General features: G+C 37.8%; 1 protein-coding gene across 14 annotated transcripts in view; it reads right to left on the reverse strand.

The window, feature by feature from the left end:
• Window positions 1-4,879: 4,879 nt before the first annotated feature.
• The window catches only part of BPTF (bromodomain PHD finger transcription factor), a 91,111-nt gene continuing 77,854 nt past the window's right edge, over window positions 4,880-18,136 (reverse strand). For 5 of the 14 annotated variants that reach the window (XM_065563632.1, XM_065563628.1, XM_065563624.1 and 2 more), the window contains 6 exons: window positions 16,967-17,310; window positions 12,836-13,009; window positions 11,771-11,963; window positions 10,575-10,659; window positions 7,962-8,148; window positions 4,880-5,789 (listed from right to left, as the gene is read on the reverse strand). In XM_065563632.1, coding sequence (XP_065419704.1) covers window positions 5,753-5,789; window positions 7,962-8,148; window positions 10,575-10,659; window positions 11,771-11,963; window positions 12,836-13,009; window positions 16,967-17,310 — 1,020 coding nt within the window. In that variant the 3' untranslated portion in view covers window positions 4,880-5,752. Of the gene's footprint in view, window positions 6,562-7,961; window positions 8,149-10,574; window positions 10,660-11,770; window positions 11,964-12,835; window positions 13,010-16,966; window positions 17,311-18,136 lie in introns of all 14 variants that reach the window. The other 9 variants (XM_065563634.1, XM_065563631.1, XM_065563629.1 and 6 more) reach the window with 6 other exon arrangements.

Raw genomic sequence — 18,136 nt, forward strand, 5'->3', positions numbered from 1 at the left:
CCTTACTCTTCTCCTTCCACTGGCATACTGGTGTCAACAGGAGAGCAATCCGCAGTTGATTTAGTGGGTCTTCACTAGACCTGCTAAATCGACCCCCACTGCATTGATCGCAGCAGCATGGATCCCCAGTAAGTGTAGACATGCCATTAGACAAAGATTAACTAAATTTGCCTCTCAGGCCTGGTCTACACTGGGGGAGGAGGAAGTGGGGGAATCGATCTAAGTTACGTAGCTGAAGTTGACGTACTTAGATCTACTTACCGTGGTGTCTTCACTGCAGTAGGTCGACAGCTGATGCTCTCCCATCAACTCTGCCTGTGCCTTTCGCTCCACTGGAGTACCGGAGTCGACGGAAGAGCGCTCAGCCGTCGATTTAGCGCGTCTAGTCTAGATGCAATAAAATTGACCCCCACTGGATCGATCGGTGCCCACGATCCTGCAGGTAGTATAGACAAGCCCTTAGATATAGGCAGTCAAACGTGTTAGCTTCAACGAGAGGCTGCATAGCCATGGTGGGGAGTGAGGAAAGTCACAGAGGCAAATATCAATCTTGATTTCTGTATGAATCTGGCCGGCCAGCCAGCCAGGAGAATACATTCATTTTGTAGAGCTCTGTAGTATTCAGGTCTGGAACTATTGATTTTTGACTCTGCCGTAGATTTACACAATAATGAGGTAAATTTTTTTTTTTTTTTTTAAAGTCAGCTGAAGCAAGGACTCTCTCAGCAAAATGGTACACCTAGGTCACTATGCATTATGGCAGAGTACACCAAAGGATTTTACCAGGAGACTATTCAGAAACCAAAATGGTAGGGGCAGGCAAGCAAGGTGACATGAATAGAACAGCAAAAGTACCTTCCCAGAATTGTTCTCATGTGATTTATTTCTTGACATGCAATAGGCTTAAAGCACTGACTGCAAACACTGCTGTCACTTCTAAAACACTATATATTCTTGCTGTAAGTCAGCATTTGTTTGCATTGTCAACTGGGAGAGAGGTGAAGGGTTGGTTTACTGGGCTGTACACACTAGCTAGCTTTTAGAATCAGAACAGTTTTATCATATGATTGAAGTACCCGCAGAGATGCTTGCTACCTGACAACCAGTAGCTTGCATCTATTTAAAAAGGTCACAGTGCCTTCTTACTACTTTTATTACATTTAAGTGAGAACAGAGTTGAGCGAGCATGGAGAATGGCACATTTACAATCGAGATGTCAGTTGAAATTTTCCCAAGCAAACTCTAATGAGGGACTTTTACTTTGGCAGAATAAGACTGTTCCTGGCAGCAACTCAGTGCACTGGAGGAAGGGCTACATCCATGTATCAAGTTTGGGTATTCTATTTTCAACCGATATTTGAGTGTTGCTCAATGATGCCCAGTTTTCCATTGATCCAGATTCAGCAATGCACTTCCCCCACTGCCTTCATCCATGACACTGAACAGTGATCTGAAGCAGACACCTGGAGTGGGGGGTGAAGAGTAGTGCCATTGCCTTGGCTCATTTAATACTTGCTCCCCCCCAGGAGACAAATAGGCTATCAATGGTGATGATGGATAGCAGCTGGAACAAGACCAGTAGCTTAGGACAAACCATCATTTGACCACTCCTAGATTTAAACCACACCCTAGAATAAATATTGCACCTGGAGAGTTAAACCACTAAGGAAATAGATAAATCCTTTATTAGGTAAAGTTGATTTACACAACAATGGCATTTTATTTGGGCTCAACTCTTTATTTGGTGTTTATCTATTTTTTCATTGGGCTACACGGGGACTGGGACATCAGGACGTTACTGAAAGAGGGAAAAGCAGCAAGGTGCTTTATTTTTCCTTTCGCATCACAAAAATCTTACCTTCCTTCTGGAAGAGGTGAAGTGGTTATTTATTGTGTCACATAATAAGTTAAGAGGTAACAGTCCAATATGTTTCAGTGTCTATAACTTAAACATTTAACTATTCATTATTTTCACTTTTTGGTAAACCCAGCGTATGTTTTAATGGGTGGTGTTTAGAAATATATGTAGACGTGTCATACTGCAGGACGATGTTTATAAATCATTTGGATTGCTCTTCCAGACTCTCTCACTAAACAAGATCACACTATTTTAAAAGCTGTACCTGATTTAAAAAGGAAAAAGGGCCATTACTTATCATACTTGCCTTACAAGCTCAAGAGATGAGGTGGCAAAGTAACTTCTGAATTACAATAGATGACTAATGCAGCAAAGGAATGGAAAGAAAAAGTGAGAATTTCTTTAAAGATCAAAACATTTCATACTCAATTACATTAGCAGTCTCGCAATTAATTACCCAGTATGGGGCAGATTACTAAGCATATAAAAATGTATTAAATGTACAGGAAAGTACATGTTCCATAGAAAACTAGTCTATAGTACAGCTAGCTTTTCATACTGAGTCAATTTTGCTTTACACAGATTTTAATGATTTCATCATTAAAAGACAGTTTACAGTTCACTTTCAGGTTATTTTGTGTGGTGTTGGGATAGCAAATGAGGTGCACATATCAGGCTACACATCTATCTTCATTAAAGGGACACTGTCAAACTTAGGTTGTAAACTGTTAACTCAGGAAATGTCCCCCCCATTCTAAGAGTCCCTAAAAACCCGATATTCCAACAAACACCAGTGAAAAGGCCAATGCTACAAGTCAAGCAGGCCTTAACATGAGAGCAGCAGCAACGTGCAACAGTACATCAGCAACGATGCTAATGTACAGACAGAAGCAAGCAAATATAGCCACATGCATTGCTAAACAGATAAAAGTTTAGACAACAAAAAGGACAAATCTGGCGGGGATTTTTATTCTCAAAACTTCTAGTATGTTTTATTACAAACAACGAAAAGCAAAAAGATTTTAAAAGTAAGTAGATGACAGTGTCCCTTTAGAGTGTATTTGCCCCTCAACATTTCTAACAAAACTTTCTTCTAAAGTAAGAGATCCTGTAAAAAATTAACTCCTGATGTTCTTTTCAGCAGGACAAACATGAATATTTTGCAGCCAATCAACTGATACGCTGAGCACATAAGACACTGCAGTCTCTCCAGTGATTTACGCAGATCTGTTATGAACACATCTTTCTACAACCTATTATGAGGATTTAAAAGCGTTTGAACTAAATTCTACAAAAGGACTAATTACATGCGCTCAAGTTTATCTGAGGACCTCTGATGACACAGCATAAAGAAAAACAAACCTCAACTTGGTTTAGTTTGTGTCACCAAAACCCCAAGTTAAAACATAATTCAGTAATAGACACTTTGGAATTTACATGGTAATAATATATAGAAACAGGACACTGGAGCAACATAGCTGGTTTCAAATATGAATTCTCATGCTTTTAAGAACCAGTTTTAAGTATGACTTTTGAAATACATGTACAGGAATGATACTGGTATTGCAGATATGGTATTTCTATTTTTTAATATATCACTTTTAAAAAAAGACAAGTCCACAAAATTTGATACCTGATAAAGCTAGAAAATGTCTCCACGTGTTAGCTGGCAACAGAAAAACTGAAAAGATGTCAAGAATGTGAAAATGTCTATATGAGATTAACATTTCCCTAGCAAGAGAATAATTTGTATTAAAAATTCCTAAGAAGTTATATAAAATTTGGCAATGCCAAGAGCTACGTAATCAACCAATGTTTCATTAGAAACGCCACCAAATCAGATGTCAAACACATGACTTTATTTGTCTAGGATGTAATGTCCTATTACGTACAAAAAAAGTACTCTTCAGTTTGCCACAACTGTTAAAAACATAGCAATCTATTGGCTACAGGTAAGAAAGTTCTTTTCGCATTCAGTTTCAAATGACATCATATATATTTATATATGAATAAATAGTACAGAAATACTATGAAGTTGGGAAGAGATGCAGAATATTTTCAGAACTCATTAAATTGAGAATTTTCCTTCTTGCATCAAACACAATGCATACAATATGTAGCATTTCTTTTAAGAAGTCAAAGGACAACATAACCTAAATGCAACTACTCTTCTCATAATATTTTTAAGAAGCATAAACTGATTTTGTTTTCACATTGAACAATTCATTTTTAGTTTTCACATATAGGTTAAGTGACAGTATCTGTACAAAAATGTATGGGTTTTATTAGATAAAATTAACCCAGAAGAACCTGTACACCTGAGCATGTAATTGTAAGAAAACTGTGGTCAGTAGCAATGTCTTATTTCTAAGAAATTAACAGGAAAGTTTCTTGCATAGCAGGGTGAGGTTAAACCCAAGGGAAGCTTATCCATAAACCAGGTAAATCCCAGATCACTGTAGGACAAAGCTAATTGTGAATTAGTGCAAAATCTAGCAAAATGGTTGTAGAGCTGCATAAACCAGCCTTGGCTGATTTACTGGAGGCAGTTAATATGACAAAGTCAGTTACATAAGCAATGTGCAAGTGATAGATCAGAGAGAGGAGAAGGAAAAAAAAGTCTGCAAGTCACATCTCCCTCTGTTGGCTTCCATTTATCCCTCATGCTAGCTTTCCTTGTATAGGAAGAGACAAAACCACTGAGAATGCCCTTTAGAGATAGAATTACAAACATGTGGTACTTCATTCCTGGATGATATTTTGCCTTCTTCTTTCTAATTCAGAAGTGGGCAACGAAATTTCACAATACTGCCTTTATTATCTGATGCAGCAATTATGGCACCACAGTAGAATTGGTTTTTAAAGGGATAGTAGTTGCTTAATGAAACGAAAGAAACGCTTTCCCTTTCTACCTTTCTTACCTTTTCCTCCCCTACTACTTGGGATACTTCCAATTCCAAACACACACCCTTCAAAAACTTTACAAACATATTAGCGCACATTCAAAGACAGCTACATCTGTGGGGAGAAAAATTATCTCCATTTATTTTGTTTCATTATACATCCATGTTTTGAATTTTAATACAAAAAGAAAAAAATTAGAATCTGACAAATGTTTACAAACAAGATACCTTCAAATAGATTTTACTCATTTCAGTCTGGTGCAGAGTAAATGACAAATTGTACTGTTATATTCAAGGCAACAGAGTCTGTAGTCTGTGACCACTTAGCCCAACTTTTATGCAAGCTTAATCCTTTTTCTCTACCACGAATGATAAACTCATTGTTGATTCCCAGTTTTTTTGTGTGCACATGTGTACATAGCAGCTCCTTTCATAGAAAGAAAAGACATCTAGAGGTCTTCTTGTACTTTTACCTACAGGAATCATGTTAAGATACAGAATGGATTACATGTAACCGGGGCCGGATTTTATAAGAAAAAATAATTAGCTGACAAATGAGGGCAGCAATAAAAAAGCGTCCTTTTTTGCAACAATAAATAAATACAGTCAAAGTTTTCTGTGTGGACTTTAAACCAGCTTCTTCACTGAAGAACAGACGTGGCATTTCCATGGAGTTAAACTTGACCCCATTTACTGTATCTTTTTTCTTGCTTGCTTGCTCTCTCTCTCGCCAACAAAACAAAGTTTTCTCATTTCTGCCACAATAGTACAACAATTTGATCTTGACAAGAAAGTGGTGCTGCTGATTTTTATTCCTTTGTCCTTTGGACAAAATAAGCCAAGAATATAATTTGACTGCTGTGACCAATAAAAACACAGTTTACATCAAGTCTTGTCAGGATAACCTGACTAAAAACCATCTGGCTTCTTAATTAAAAATTTCAGACAACCAGATTCTTGCTGTGTGTGTGTTAGGTTAACACGCTGAACTCTAAGAAGCTGTAGACTGCAGTTTGTTGTTATGAGACCTGCAGAATACAGAAAAAAGTGAATTAAGCACCCTTCATTTTTGAGAACACGGTTTCTCTAAGAGGATGCCAAGGGTCAATCACTGGGAGGGGAATGCAGCCATGTTGTGTCTGTTCATCTTTGGAGACAAACACCATTTAAAACAAGCATCTCTGAACTTTACAGAAGTTTTCAGCTACAGCGTTAAAAAATTCCACTGTATACAAAACATGATGCTTCACCGGAATATCCAAAAATGCCCAAAATAAAATTTTACTAATCAAGATACATAATAGTATTCTATAATAGGGAAGGCATAAAGACAATTCATAAGTTAGTACGGTACTTTTAGTAAAATATACAAAATATACTTAAGTTACATTGATTTGGGAAGTCTTTGGATAAACATTCAAACATAAAAAACTGAATAGTAAAAGAAATTAATACCACATTTTTGCTAATCAGAGTTCAGCGAATCCCCTTTCTAACGTTCACAGTTTTATTAGTGACTGCAAATAATTAATTAAAATACATAGTTTCCAAGACTGAATTATTTGACTTTGTTTAAATACAGTATTCCAAGGAACAGACAGTTTCTTAATACATTTTTGTTTACCAACATGGCTGCTGGCAAATAATTGTTTCCATTTTAAAACGAACACTTAATATTTGGACATTGATCTGGATTTTTTAAGGCAGTTTAATGTCATGGTACTGTACAATAAAAGAAAGAGTGACCCCAACATCCAGTTCTGATTCCAGTTAAAAAGGTCAGACTAAAGATATCACAATCTGCAAGAAAAGAAAGAACATGGATGGTGTAAATGAAGAAGCACAACAAATAAGATGCAGCAATGAAATTAGTGTGCAAACAATGAATGTCGGATAACCAAATATGACAGAATGAAAGAAGCATGAGCCAGTAATGGCCTGATAAAAGCAGATATCACAGAATTAAATTAAGAGGGTAAACACACAAGTGCTTCAGTTGGCCACACGTGCACTTCCCCGTAGTCCTGCTCTTGTCCCACTTGGAAAACTAGCAACTTCCACACAGATGGATATAAGTGCAGCTTCTAACAGTTAATTGCAAATAGATTGAATCTTGAATTGATCTAAACCTACCAGAATTCAAGTGTAATGGTCAAGCTGACTAATCTACCAACTGATTGTACATAATCAGAATTCTGATTCAAGCTGAATTGAATGAAAGTAATATTTGTAATTAAATATAGGTTGTTTATTGTTGGGATACAAATCTGCAATGATATATGGAGAGTCCTATTACTATACTAGTGTTAAAGAGTAAACTAGTCTCAATCTTAATTATAGCAGTACTACCACTCTCAGCTCCCCTGGTTTTATGTAAGTAAGTACATGATACTATGTATTATACATAAGGGCATATGGATTATAGCCTGAAATGTAGTTGGCAAGCTGTATAGTTCATGTTAAGCAGAGTGCATGTTAGTTTTACAAACAAGATTCCCAGATGGAATATTCTGTACCAGTCTTTTCCTGCAGAAAAGGAACTTAAAGCTAAATTTCTGTTTTTTATTTTAAACTATTAGTCTCAATTTTAAATTTCTATTATTTCAATTGGACATATAGTCGCTTAAAAATGAGAGTGAACAGGTTATCTAAATGATACAAAACAACAAGAAGAGATGGAAGTTTGCTAGATAAGAGTAAGGAACTGTTTACTTTTGCATACATTTAAATTTTCCTTAGGTTGTGAGCTCTTTGGAGTAGGAGGAGCATCCTTTCTTCAGTGTTAGGAAAGGTCCTGGCACCAGTGGACCATACGTAGCTAATAATTATATTCAAAACAGAAGCTGGTCCCTTTGATTTGGTTTTCACAGTAACTGAAAAGGTCTTCTTTATTTTAGTGTTCAGTTTCTTTATAATTATGATAATGCCCATATTGATATGTAATTCATATTTTAAACAAAAAATTATACAAATACTTAAGTAGGATCAGGTTCAGGCCCTAAGTTTGACAAAAACCAACAGCTGGAATGTATTGACTCGAGATTCTTCCCTTCCAAATCTAGCTATAATGGCATGCGTGGGGAAAGAGGCAGGCCTTTATATGAGTGCAGTAGGATAAGCTTAGGGTAGTAGGAAGATTTTCTAAAACAAACTCAGGTTACAGTCACACGATTATCAATATGGGGAACACTTTGCCTTACCTGCTTGCCTTGAATCCTTTTAGCTTCTGTACAAAGAATGATTCAAGAACCTCTGCACATTGGTAAAAAGGGGAGTCACTTGGATTGTAGTAACGACAGTTATCAAAAATTTTGGTCATATCTGCCACAAACTCTGTCACCTTTTTGTAGTAACGTTTCAGGATTCTTTCTTCCATGGTAGCAAGGTCTTAAAAGAAAACAAACAAACCAACCCATACCTGTTATTTAAAACGAGACATCTTTAGTCTCCCAGACAGAAGTTTATTTATATCATCATCAAATGTTGTAACAAAAGCACAACTGGGTTGGCTACATTTCTGCAATGTTGTTTGTGACATGATGCCAGGTGAGGGGTCTCATTTAGAATGTGTGCTTCCTCCCTTCTCACATGAATTGATTATATGTAATTTACACATTTTAGTTACAGCAACTAAAGTTTTTGAAACCTCCATTACAGAGCTATTATTTACTCCTGATGAAGAAAGGACACTGCCATTAGAGAATTCTGATTCTATTCTTGGTATTTGTTTGTTTTCCTTATTTTTTAATACTATCATCAATCAATGCATAATAAATACACTTGATTTGCAGTTCATCTGCTCCTGCTGATTACTCCTTATTTGAATTCATAACTCTTTTAGGGACATCCATTAATTGCCACTGAGATGCACATTACCACACAAAGGGCCGAATGACTTCAAGGGCTTTCAGATGGCAAACTGATAACTTGAACACCACAGCCAATCAATTCTGAAATTTCAGGGAATGTCCTAGGCATCCAGAGCCAGAACTGTACTGATTTGGGGGAAAACGGGGGCCACATGACGTCCCTGCCAATGCCAGCTCCTCAACTGTCTATCCAACAACTGGTTGATGGCACCCATTAATGGTTTCCAGCGTAACAATACTGCAATTCATCACTGCTCATCTTCCCTAGAGAGTTTAATATGTTGACATCCTGAATCACTTATCTCCCAAACAGAAAGAATAATAATGGTGGCAAGGAATGGGGACATGCACACAGGCATCTGGGGAATGGGGGGTTGGGGGGGCACACAGCATTCCTGCCATGGAGGAAGGGGAAATGGGCATGCACACTGAGTCAGTGGTGAGGCAGGGAGAATGGAAACCCTAGTATGGGGGGCACACAGACTTCATGATGGGGGAACTCGGGGAGAGTTGCAGGGAATGCTAGAAACAGAGGGGGATGGGAGAGTGACACATAGAAAGTTTGGGGGTGGGGGAGGAATGAAAGAATGCAAGCAGCTCCTGGTATGTGCAATAAGCTCGGCCTACGCAAGTTACAAAGGCTGCGACTCCCTAGTTAAAAACAAAGGGACAAGCATTGAAAAATATAAACTAAATGGTCTTTAAATTTAAATTAACAAGTGTCCCTCTTACTTGGTTGAGAAAATGACCAAAGGATTCACCTGCCTTAAAAAAATTCCTTCTAAGTGCTTGTTTTTTAATCCCACCAAGTGTCAAAACATTTGCAAACATGGACATCTTTTGATGTAGTTTACTCATCCATAACAGGTGGTCTGCCTCCCAGTTACAGTGACAATGTGCTAAGTGTAACCTGATAGATTGCAAATTCAACGATGTTATCGCTTGGCGTTTCTGAGACAGTTTTACCCACAAGAGAAGATTAGTGTTTTGTAAAACAAACAGCCAGCTCTTTTCTGTGAAACTTGAGGAAATTTAGGTGGCCAAATTCCAATTTTTCCCCTCACACACCAGAATTAGCATCCTTATTTTTGTGAAAAGTACAAAGTGGTCAAGTTTTGTGGGACATCCAGAAGTCAGAAACTCCAGCAGCAAGCACACTGACTGCTAAGACAATACTGACTTTGACGGAAGAGGATTACAAACATTTGTAACAATTTCCTGCAGCAGCTGGGTTTTCCTTAGAGATCTTACATCCACGTCCCGAGGCAGCCCACCACTGCTTTGTCCTTGAGATTTAGTAAGATCACAGCACAACATAGTATGGCTGCAGATTATTATACAGCCCCAAAAGGATTTTCTTCCTTTTCAATCGAGCTTTCAGTCTAATCAAAATTTTCTTGTACAATAGCAAAGAAAATGAAGATTGCTTTTATATCTTTCCATCCTGTATTACATAAGTCATTATGCAACTATATCATCAATTTACTAAAATCATCTTTTTCCTTAATCACATGAGCACATACTTCTACTTTTCTTACTGGGAGATGCTGCGTGAGGGGAGAGAGGAAAGGATAAGGAATGGTGGTACAACTCACTCTGTTGGAAAGTGACTACAGAAGTACAGAAAGATCAGAAAAAAATAAATTTGTAAGTTTGATAAACCAATTGGGACTTTATTTTGTATGTTAGGAAGGATGGACTTGTGGTTAAGGAGCAGGACTGAGAGTCAGTATATAGGTTTCCATTTTAGCTCTGTCACAAACTTACGTGCTGATAAGCGAGTCACCATCTCGGTTTCGTTTTACCCATCTCTCTAACGAGGATATATTGATAAAGCACCCAAAGATCCTCGGATGAAGCCATTCGATATATGTAAATTTTAAATCTATATTAACTAACAATTAGTACTCAGCCAATCATATTATGAATTGGAAATACACTTACCCATAGGCTCTTTGATAACACCATAATAATCTGGTGCATCATTGGGATCTACTGGTTCTAGGAAGGGCCATGCCATCTTGTGGGCCTATCAGGAAAATTAGGCATAATCAGTTTCAGAAGAAAACATTACAAATACATTTAAATTAACAAGGGCTTGATAGCTGTTTAATTAATTATATATTGCTAGAGATTTGCATCTGATTCTAATTTCAGGAACAACTAAAGTGTTATTTGCTGATCTGGATTGTCCGTATCCTAAAGTGTAATCTGGCATGATGAGCAGTTTGTCCTCATGACGAGAGGCATACTGGAATTGAGAGACTGCAAACAGCCAACTTCAGCCAGTATTCCCGAAGAAGCTTCCTTTCAAGTCAGTGGGGACTGAAGGGGCTGCACCCCTCACAGAGTTCGGCCGTTTACTGTTTTTCACTTTCATTACATCTAAAATTAACTTGTCATAAAAAATGTCAATTAAAACCGCTCAAATCCATGAAATACTTTGCTGTACATTTCATATTGCACTAGCCTGCTCTTCTATTAACACATGGGATTATTTCTAGCTGATGGCAATTTAAATGTCCCTTTTCAACCATTAGGGATGATATTTACATTAGCAAAAATGTTATTACTGGGCCAGAGGCTTTTCATTTTTCTTAGCAACATATAGTCATTTGCATGCTGAAATCAATCTTCTAGAGGTGATCTTGTGTTAAAGAAAATTTTAATATATTTTTTTAATCTTTAAAAAAAGTCAGCCTTGCAGTTTAGCTGAAGTGTATATAATTTCAGATTGGAAATCATACAGGCCAGCCAGAGAACACAACTTATTTTATGTTGAAAACTTCCATTTCCTACCCAAAATGCAACTGCTCTGCCCTTTATATTCTGATGATATCTGCTTCCGTCATGTTCAACAGAGCTATCCTCATTCATTAAAAAAAACAAAATACCCCAGAACCTGGAGGCAGTGATTTTCTTCCAGGCTACCATCAATGTTACTCAATGTCACAATGCTGCTTGAGAAGGCTGTGGCCAACACATTGTCATCCCTCACAGAAAAGGAAGCTTATTACATCTCAACAAAATCACGAAGTCTAACAATCAGACAAGCGAAGATCCAAGGTTACTCCCAAGAAAGACATATTGGATGAACCTCTATACCTGTATTTTCCACTCTGAGTATGGTTTATCCTCACCTGTAAGGAACGTAGTACTCTTCGTAATCCCTCATAATCTTTATCAGTCAGTGGACTGAGTACTGTCATGGCATCTTCTGTCGACTGACACTGTGGACAGACATACTCATCAATGAGATCTGCCTCACTTTGCAAAATACCAACACAGCGCCCGTGATACCAGTTCTGACATCGGTCACAGCCAATGTAAAATCTGCAAGATTTGAAAGAAAAATATCAGTAACATTATCCTTTACATTCAAAGCAAAAGATTTTTTTAAAAACTCAGTTTTAATAATTTGCACCTCAGTAGTTGTTCTGCATGATATAAAACAATTTTATATTTAAACATGTGACATTTTAGTGTTACATATGCTAATTAAACCATGCACGCTAATTTAATATTTACAAACAATAACTAAATTACCTGACAATTTTACTTCATAATTATCAGTAGTGCCTAAAATTAAATAATTAATTTCAAGGAAACACGGTTTCAGAAGTTCTTTATCAGTTTTAAAGCTGAAAGTAACAGTGTAATGCCAGAAGTCTCACTCGACCAGTGATTCAAGGACCATTTTACACATGTAAAATAGGACTACATTCTAGGGCTCCAATTTCACCCTGTTCAAACATTTTTCATATGGAAGCCAGAGTCTTGTGGTTGAATATAGAAGGGGTATTCTGGTGACAAAAAGCCTTATAAACAAAGATACCACCCAAATACCCCATACTCCAAGAAATTTTTCTAATCTAAATCGAAGAGACTAATTTCAAGCACAAAAAGTCCCAACTAATATTCAATTTTTTAATCTTTCTAGCTCTTCCTTGTTAAAATTAATCGCAATTTAAAATTCTTGGTCTTATTTAAAACATTGAGGCCACCTTAAGAACTTTACTTTTCCTAAATATTCACTTGAAAACAACATTTGGGGGGGAGAGAGAGAGAAATATTGAAAAAGAAATTGTAATACCAGGGGATACAATATATGCAGAATATTTGTTTTTCTTTTTAAGGAACAAGTAACCAAAGTCAGAGCAGTTTGCTACCTAAATATTAAATAAGAGGTTCTTATCAGAACTCACTGTGACTCATCATAAGGTGTTCTGCAGATACAGTACAATTCCTCACTGCTGCCCTCTTGTGCCCGTTTACAATCATTACAGATGTACACATCCATTTTCTTAGCCTCCTTTTCTGTGATGCCAACACATTCTCCATGATACCAGTTAGTACAAAGATCACAGCCAATATAGAACCTAAAAGTGTTCACAATGAAAATGACAATGTAATTGTCATTTCAAATGGCATGGCACTTTTCCTTGCATTTCTGGTTCTGATGCACTTTCTTGCTAGCCTGCTTTCTGCAATTTTCTGACTCAGTCTCCCTGTCCTCTACCATTCTATCCTTGCAAAGCCTACATCTGACACTGCAGCTGCACTGTAAATAAGGTCACTTGGGTCAATCTTGATATAGACAGTTTAGTAAATGTGGGTCAACCAATATCTACAAGATTTTGAAAAAACTGGACTGAAAATGTGTATCTCCAACATGAATGCATATGTGAAAAACTGTAAAAGGCACAAAAAGACATGGCCAAAGAAAAAGATTTACATTTTCAAAACTATGGTTCAGAAGCCAGGTAAGTATCAAGGCAACTTCTTGAGATTTGAAAATGTAGGTCTCAGTTAATTTTAAAAACAAAGCAAAGCACAAACACCAACTAGAAGTTACAAGTACACTACAAAGGAACATGCATACCAGCCATGTGTAGAAAACATATTGGTATAACATGATGGGAAGGAAAACTGTGTAAGAATGTGTGTTGTAATTTTAAAATTTCTATGCGGGATCCTGAAAATAGAGCAATTCAACTAAGCAGAATTACAACAAACTGGAACACAGACCATTCTTTGGAGAATATATGTCTATTCTCAAACAACACTATGGGACAGAACCAGATATGGTATGATACAAAGTGAAGGAGAATTGGGTAAGGTTCAAAAACAATTTAATTCCATACAGAATCATGTGAATGATGGACCTTGCACAGAATGGTGTGATAAACTTGTAAATTATTATTCAAGGATGTTTGACAGTATTTTGGATATGGATGCCCCAAACATACCTATGACTAGGAGAATCAACCATGGGGACAAGAAGTTAGGCACCCAGGCTCCCTCTCTCTCTCTGACTGAGCAAAAGCTAGCTGACTCCAGATTTTCAGGCTTCCTAGAGTTTAATCACAGAATATCAGGGTTGGAAGGGACCTCAGGAGGTCATCTAGTCCAACCCCCTGCTCAAAACAAGACTAATCCCCCCCAAATTTAGTGAAAATCTTACCATTTATCACCTGTTATGATGCCAGTTTCTGCTAACCTACAGAACCAACCCTGGGCAGGCATGACAAAGAGGAACTGGCTATACTAGGGTAGCTAGCAATATATGTCACACCAAACAAACATCTCTAATTTCTACTAAACTTTTGCACTAAAAGTCTTGGAATGTGCACCCAGACTTCACATCAAATCACACCTCACTTAGACCATTTTTGCTAATTTGAGGAATGCTTCCCCTCCGATGGTGCCTCCAAAATTCTCTTAGCGGCCCAATATCTGCCACATTCAACCTATTTTTTCCATTGCTTCTTATTTCCTATCAGTCAAGTCTCAACAATCTAATGAAATCATCTTTCTGCAAAGAAGGGCTAGATGTAGTTCTCTCTACAGTGAGTCAACATCAATTCAATCTAGCACAAGATATTTCTTCTGCTTCTTTGCCCCAACACTATAAGGGCAGATAGCATCATCTCCAGAGCGCTGCCAGCTCCTGCTGGCCTGGAAGCAAATTCAGGTCCAGAACTTGGATCCTTTGCCTCACAAGTTGTTTTATTTTTATATTTCCCACTTATCGGTTAAATCTTAGGGTACGTCTTCACTACCCGCCGTATCGGCAGGTAGCAATCGATTTATCCGGGATCGATATATCGCGTCTTGTTAAGACGTGATATATCGATCCCCGAACGCGCTCACCGTCGACTCCGGAACTCCACCAGAGCGAGCGGCGGTAGCGCAGTCGACGGGGGAGCTGCGGCCATCAATCCCGCGCCGTCTGGACCCCAGGTAATTCGATCCAAGATACTTCGACTTTCTGAAGTTGTGCATCTTGGATTGATCCCACCCCCCCCAGTGTAGACCAGCCCATAGACAGATACCCTGACTAACCCATAACAGTATATGAGTGAATCCCTAACATGCTTCAATGTCATTAATGAAAAAATAAACATGAAAGACCTACAGTAAAAGAATATAAATGACTCAAGCAAAGAATGATCTTCGTGAATTTAGTGCATTATAACAAATGTATAGGGTACCTCATCTCATATTACAGGTTGCTTCTTAGGAGCAGTTCAGGCTACAAAACTGAAAGCTACACTTCTATCCTGCATGAACTGCAAATGAGGCACCAGCACAAAAAGAACATATCTGATAACCATATACATTTATTAAAAAACACTAAATTACATAAGAAAACAATGTTTTCAAAAGTAACCAACTTCTTCACAATCAAGTGGTGAAATAATTAAGCTCAACAGCATAGCTACTGTATATTAAACGGTGAGATTCAGAATTTATGAGCAGAGAAGTTGAACTGGATCACACTGCTAAGGCATTAACATTCCGTTTTTTGGGAAATCTTATTTCCTGCTTCAATAAAGGTCGTATCTGTTCAGTATGCTAGAATGTGCTGTCATCATGCATTATCTATGGGCCAATCCAATGCCCACTGAAATCAATGGAAAGATTATTGACTTGAACAGGCATCAGATCAAATCCATGTATTTAATTTACTTTATTTTTGTGATAAAGCTTCCACTGCTTATAAGAGACTGAACCAGTATGACTGGCCTTTGCTCAATATGTTATAACAAAATGAGAACAGGGCATCCTACTAAGTTTTACTGAGTGACAAAAATCCTAATATAGCACTTACTCTTCCCCACCCCACCAATCCCTATTTAAAGTGGTATTTAGCACTTACAAGTAGCGGCAGATTAGAGTACTTCCATTCCAGGCTGCCATTCACAGAATGAGTGCAGCACCGGGAGCAGTCTAAGCTTCCCAACACTGACAGGATGGTAGACTGGAGTTATATAAATACCCAAGAGACAGAAATTAACCCCCTTCAGCTGTGACTTGAAAGAACCACTATTGGGGGGACAGGCTAGTTCAGTCTCCATGGCTCATTTCAATTCTTGGCATTTCTACTGAAACCCCAAACAAAAGATTCTAATTAGTGCTTTTGGAGTGAGTGATTTTTATCAAGTGGATGACCTAGAACGCTAACACCAACTGATTTCTCAGATGCCACCGCATAGCTATCATACGGTAACAACTTTTGATCATTACTGACTTGAGCGGAATTAGAGCCATCAAACTAGAGGTGATCCAGTCCACCATTTATTAATTTTTCCATAAACAATTCCTTCTATAAAACAATTTCCCTTTCAGCGGGAAACAATCTTCTTTTTCTCTTCAGAGTTAGTTTCTAAACCATTTATTAGGAACTGCCATTTTCATTTTGTCAAATGCTTAAAACTTCCAAACATACTAGAGTCTGGTAGAAAAGTAGGGGTTTTTTTTTTTGCTTGGTTTGCATTTCTTAATGCAACTCAATAAGAGTCCAGCGTGGGGTGGGTAGGTAATATATTAAGAAATGAAAAAAGAATATACTGGAATATTGGAAACCACTTGAAACATTTTCCAAAATGAACTGCAGCCTAATAGGTTAGAATCTCTTCTTAACTATTGAATTACAGAAAAATCTTATTTATGGGGAGACGGTACCAAACCTATCACTAGAGAACACCAACCATCTGTTCACAAGAAGGAACACAAGTATATAATCATTTGCTCCCAAAGCAGAGGCAAAAAGGCAAAACAAAGAACAGAGCGAAATAAAGAGTATGTGCATGTGAGACAGAAAGATCATACAATGGAAACATGCAAACAGGTAAAAAAATTAACTCACAAGAAGTACTAGATTTGTAATTGCTAGTATAATCCAGACACTGCTTATTCTTTCATAGTCCATGCTCCTTGCAATACCGCCTGATTTTCTACCCCCATTTCTAATCACTATCTCAGACTAATAGCTAAATGCTAAAGCTGAACCAAACAATGCACAGGACAAGCATGCTGCATTCACCACTCACTTTGATTCATCATAAGGTGTTTTACAGATGCAATAAAGCTTTGTGTCCTTCTTGGTTTCCTTTGAGGTAGTAGAAATCATTTTCTTTTTCTTGGACTTGGAAGCTGAAGAATCTTTCTCCTCCTCTCGTTTTCTCTTCTGGGAAGATACTGGCGCTGGGACTGTGGTGGCAGATGTGACGCTGGTGGCATGCTGTGATGGTGGTGGTGGTGGAGGAGGAGGTGGAGGTGGAGGTGGTGTTGCTGCTGCCGCAGCAGCGGCTGCGGCAGCGGCAGCAGCAGCGGCCGCTGCCTGTGCTTTTTCTTTTTCTTTCTTAATTTTAGTCAAGTCTTTCTTTAGCTCTTCCTGAAACACGTTTAAAAAAGGCAAAAAAAAAAAAAAGACACCTGTTGAGGACATTCTAGAATAGGATCAGAATCCAGACTCAAATCTTGCTCCATTTAAAAAAGACAAGTCATTTAAATAATTTACTCATTCAGGTACAAATTCCAAGATTAATTTAAGTCAGCCCCTGGGCTGCTTTAAGATTAGATGTTTTAAGTCTGATAATAAGTATCGGGGAGGTGACCCGATGTCTAATCCTAAGGCAAAAAAGAGGAGGAATTTCAGGGATGTGTGAAGAACATGGAGGACACATGCTTGCTAATAAAAATGGTGATCAGGCATAAAAAGCTGAATTAAGGATGGAGTCAGTCTTTACTGTTAACGACCACCTAGCTCTTTGTACTTTTAACAATAAGAAATAAAAATTAAGATGATTCTTATAGGATCTGTGACATTTAGAATTGAAATAACAGCCACAGAACCTTTAATAGATTAATGAAGTCCCACACTGGTAACTCTGCATTGTCATGTGGGAAACCTGTTCCATTTCTAGTCTCTATTTGTCATTCCTTGGGCATGTAAAGGGCGATTAGGGATATTCAACAGCAGACCCTCTGGCAAATAAACTATAATGTCAGATGACACAGAAGGCAGCTCCCCCATCCAGAGGTGTAATTGCCAGGATACAAAATCTTGTGTGTGGGAAGCATACAGAAACAATATTTCACCCCAATGATACCATCCACCAGAATTCTCACTCCTGGTTTTCACTCCTTTATGGGAGAGTGGGGTAGCTCCCAGTCATCAAAGAATTCGGATATAAGAGCAGTGGTTTGAGTGCTATCCT

This window comes from Chrysemys picta, chromosome 12 (assembly GCF_011386835.1).
Source record: "Chrysemys picta bellii isolate R12L10 chromosome 12, ASM1138683v2, whole genome shotgun sequence".
NCBI lineage: Eukaryota > Metazoa > Chordata > Testudines > Emydidae > Chrysemys > Chrysemys picta.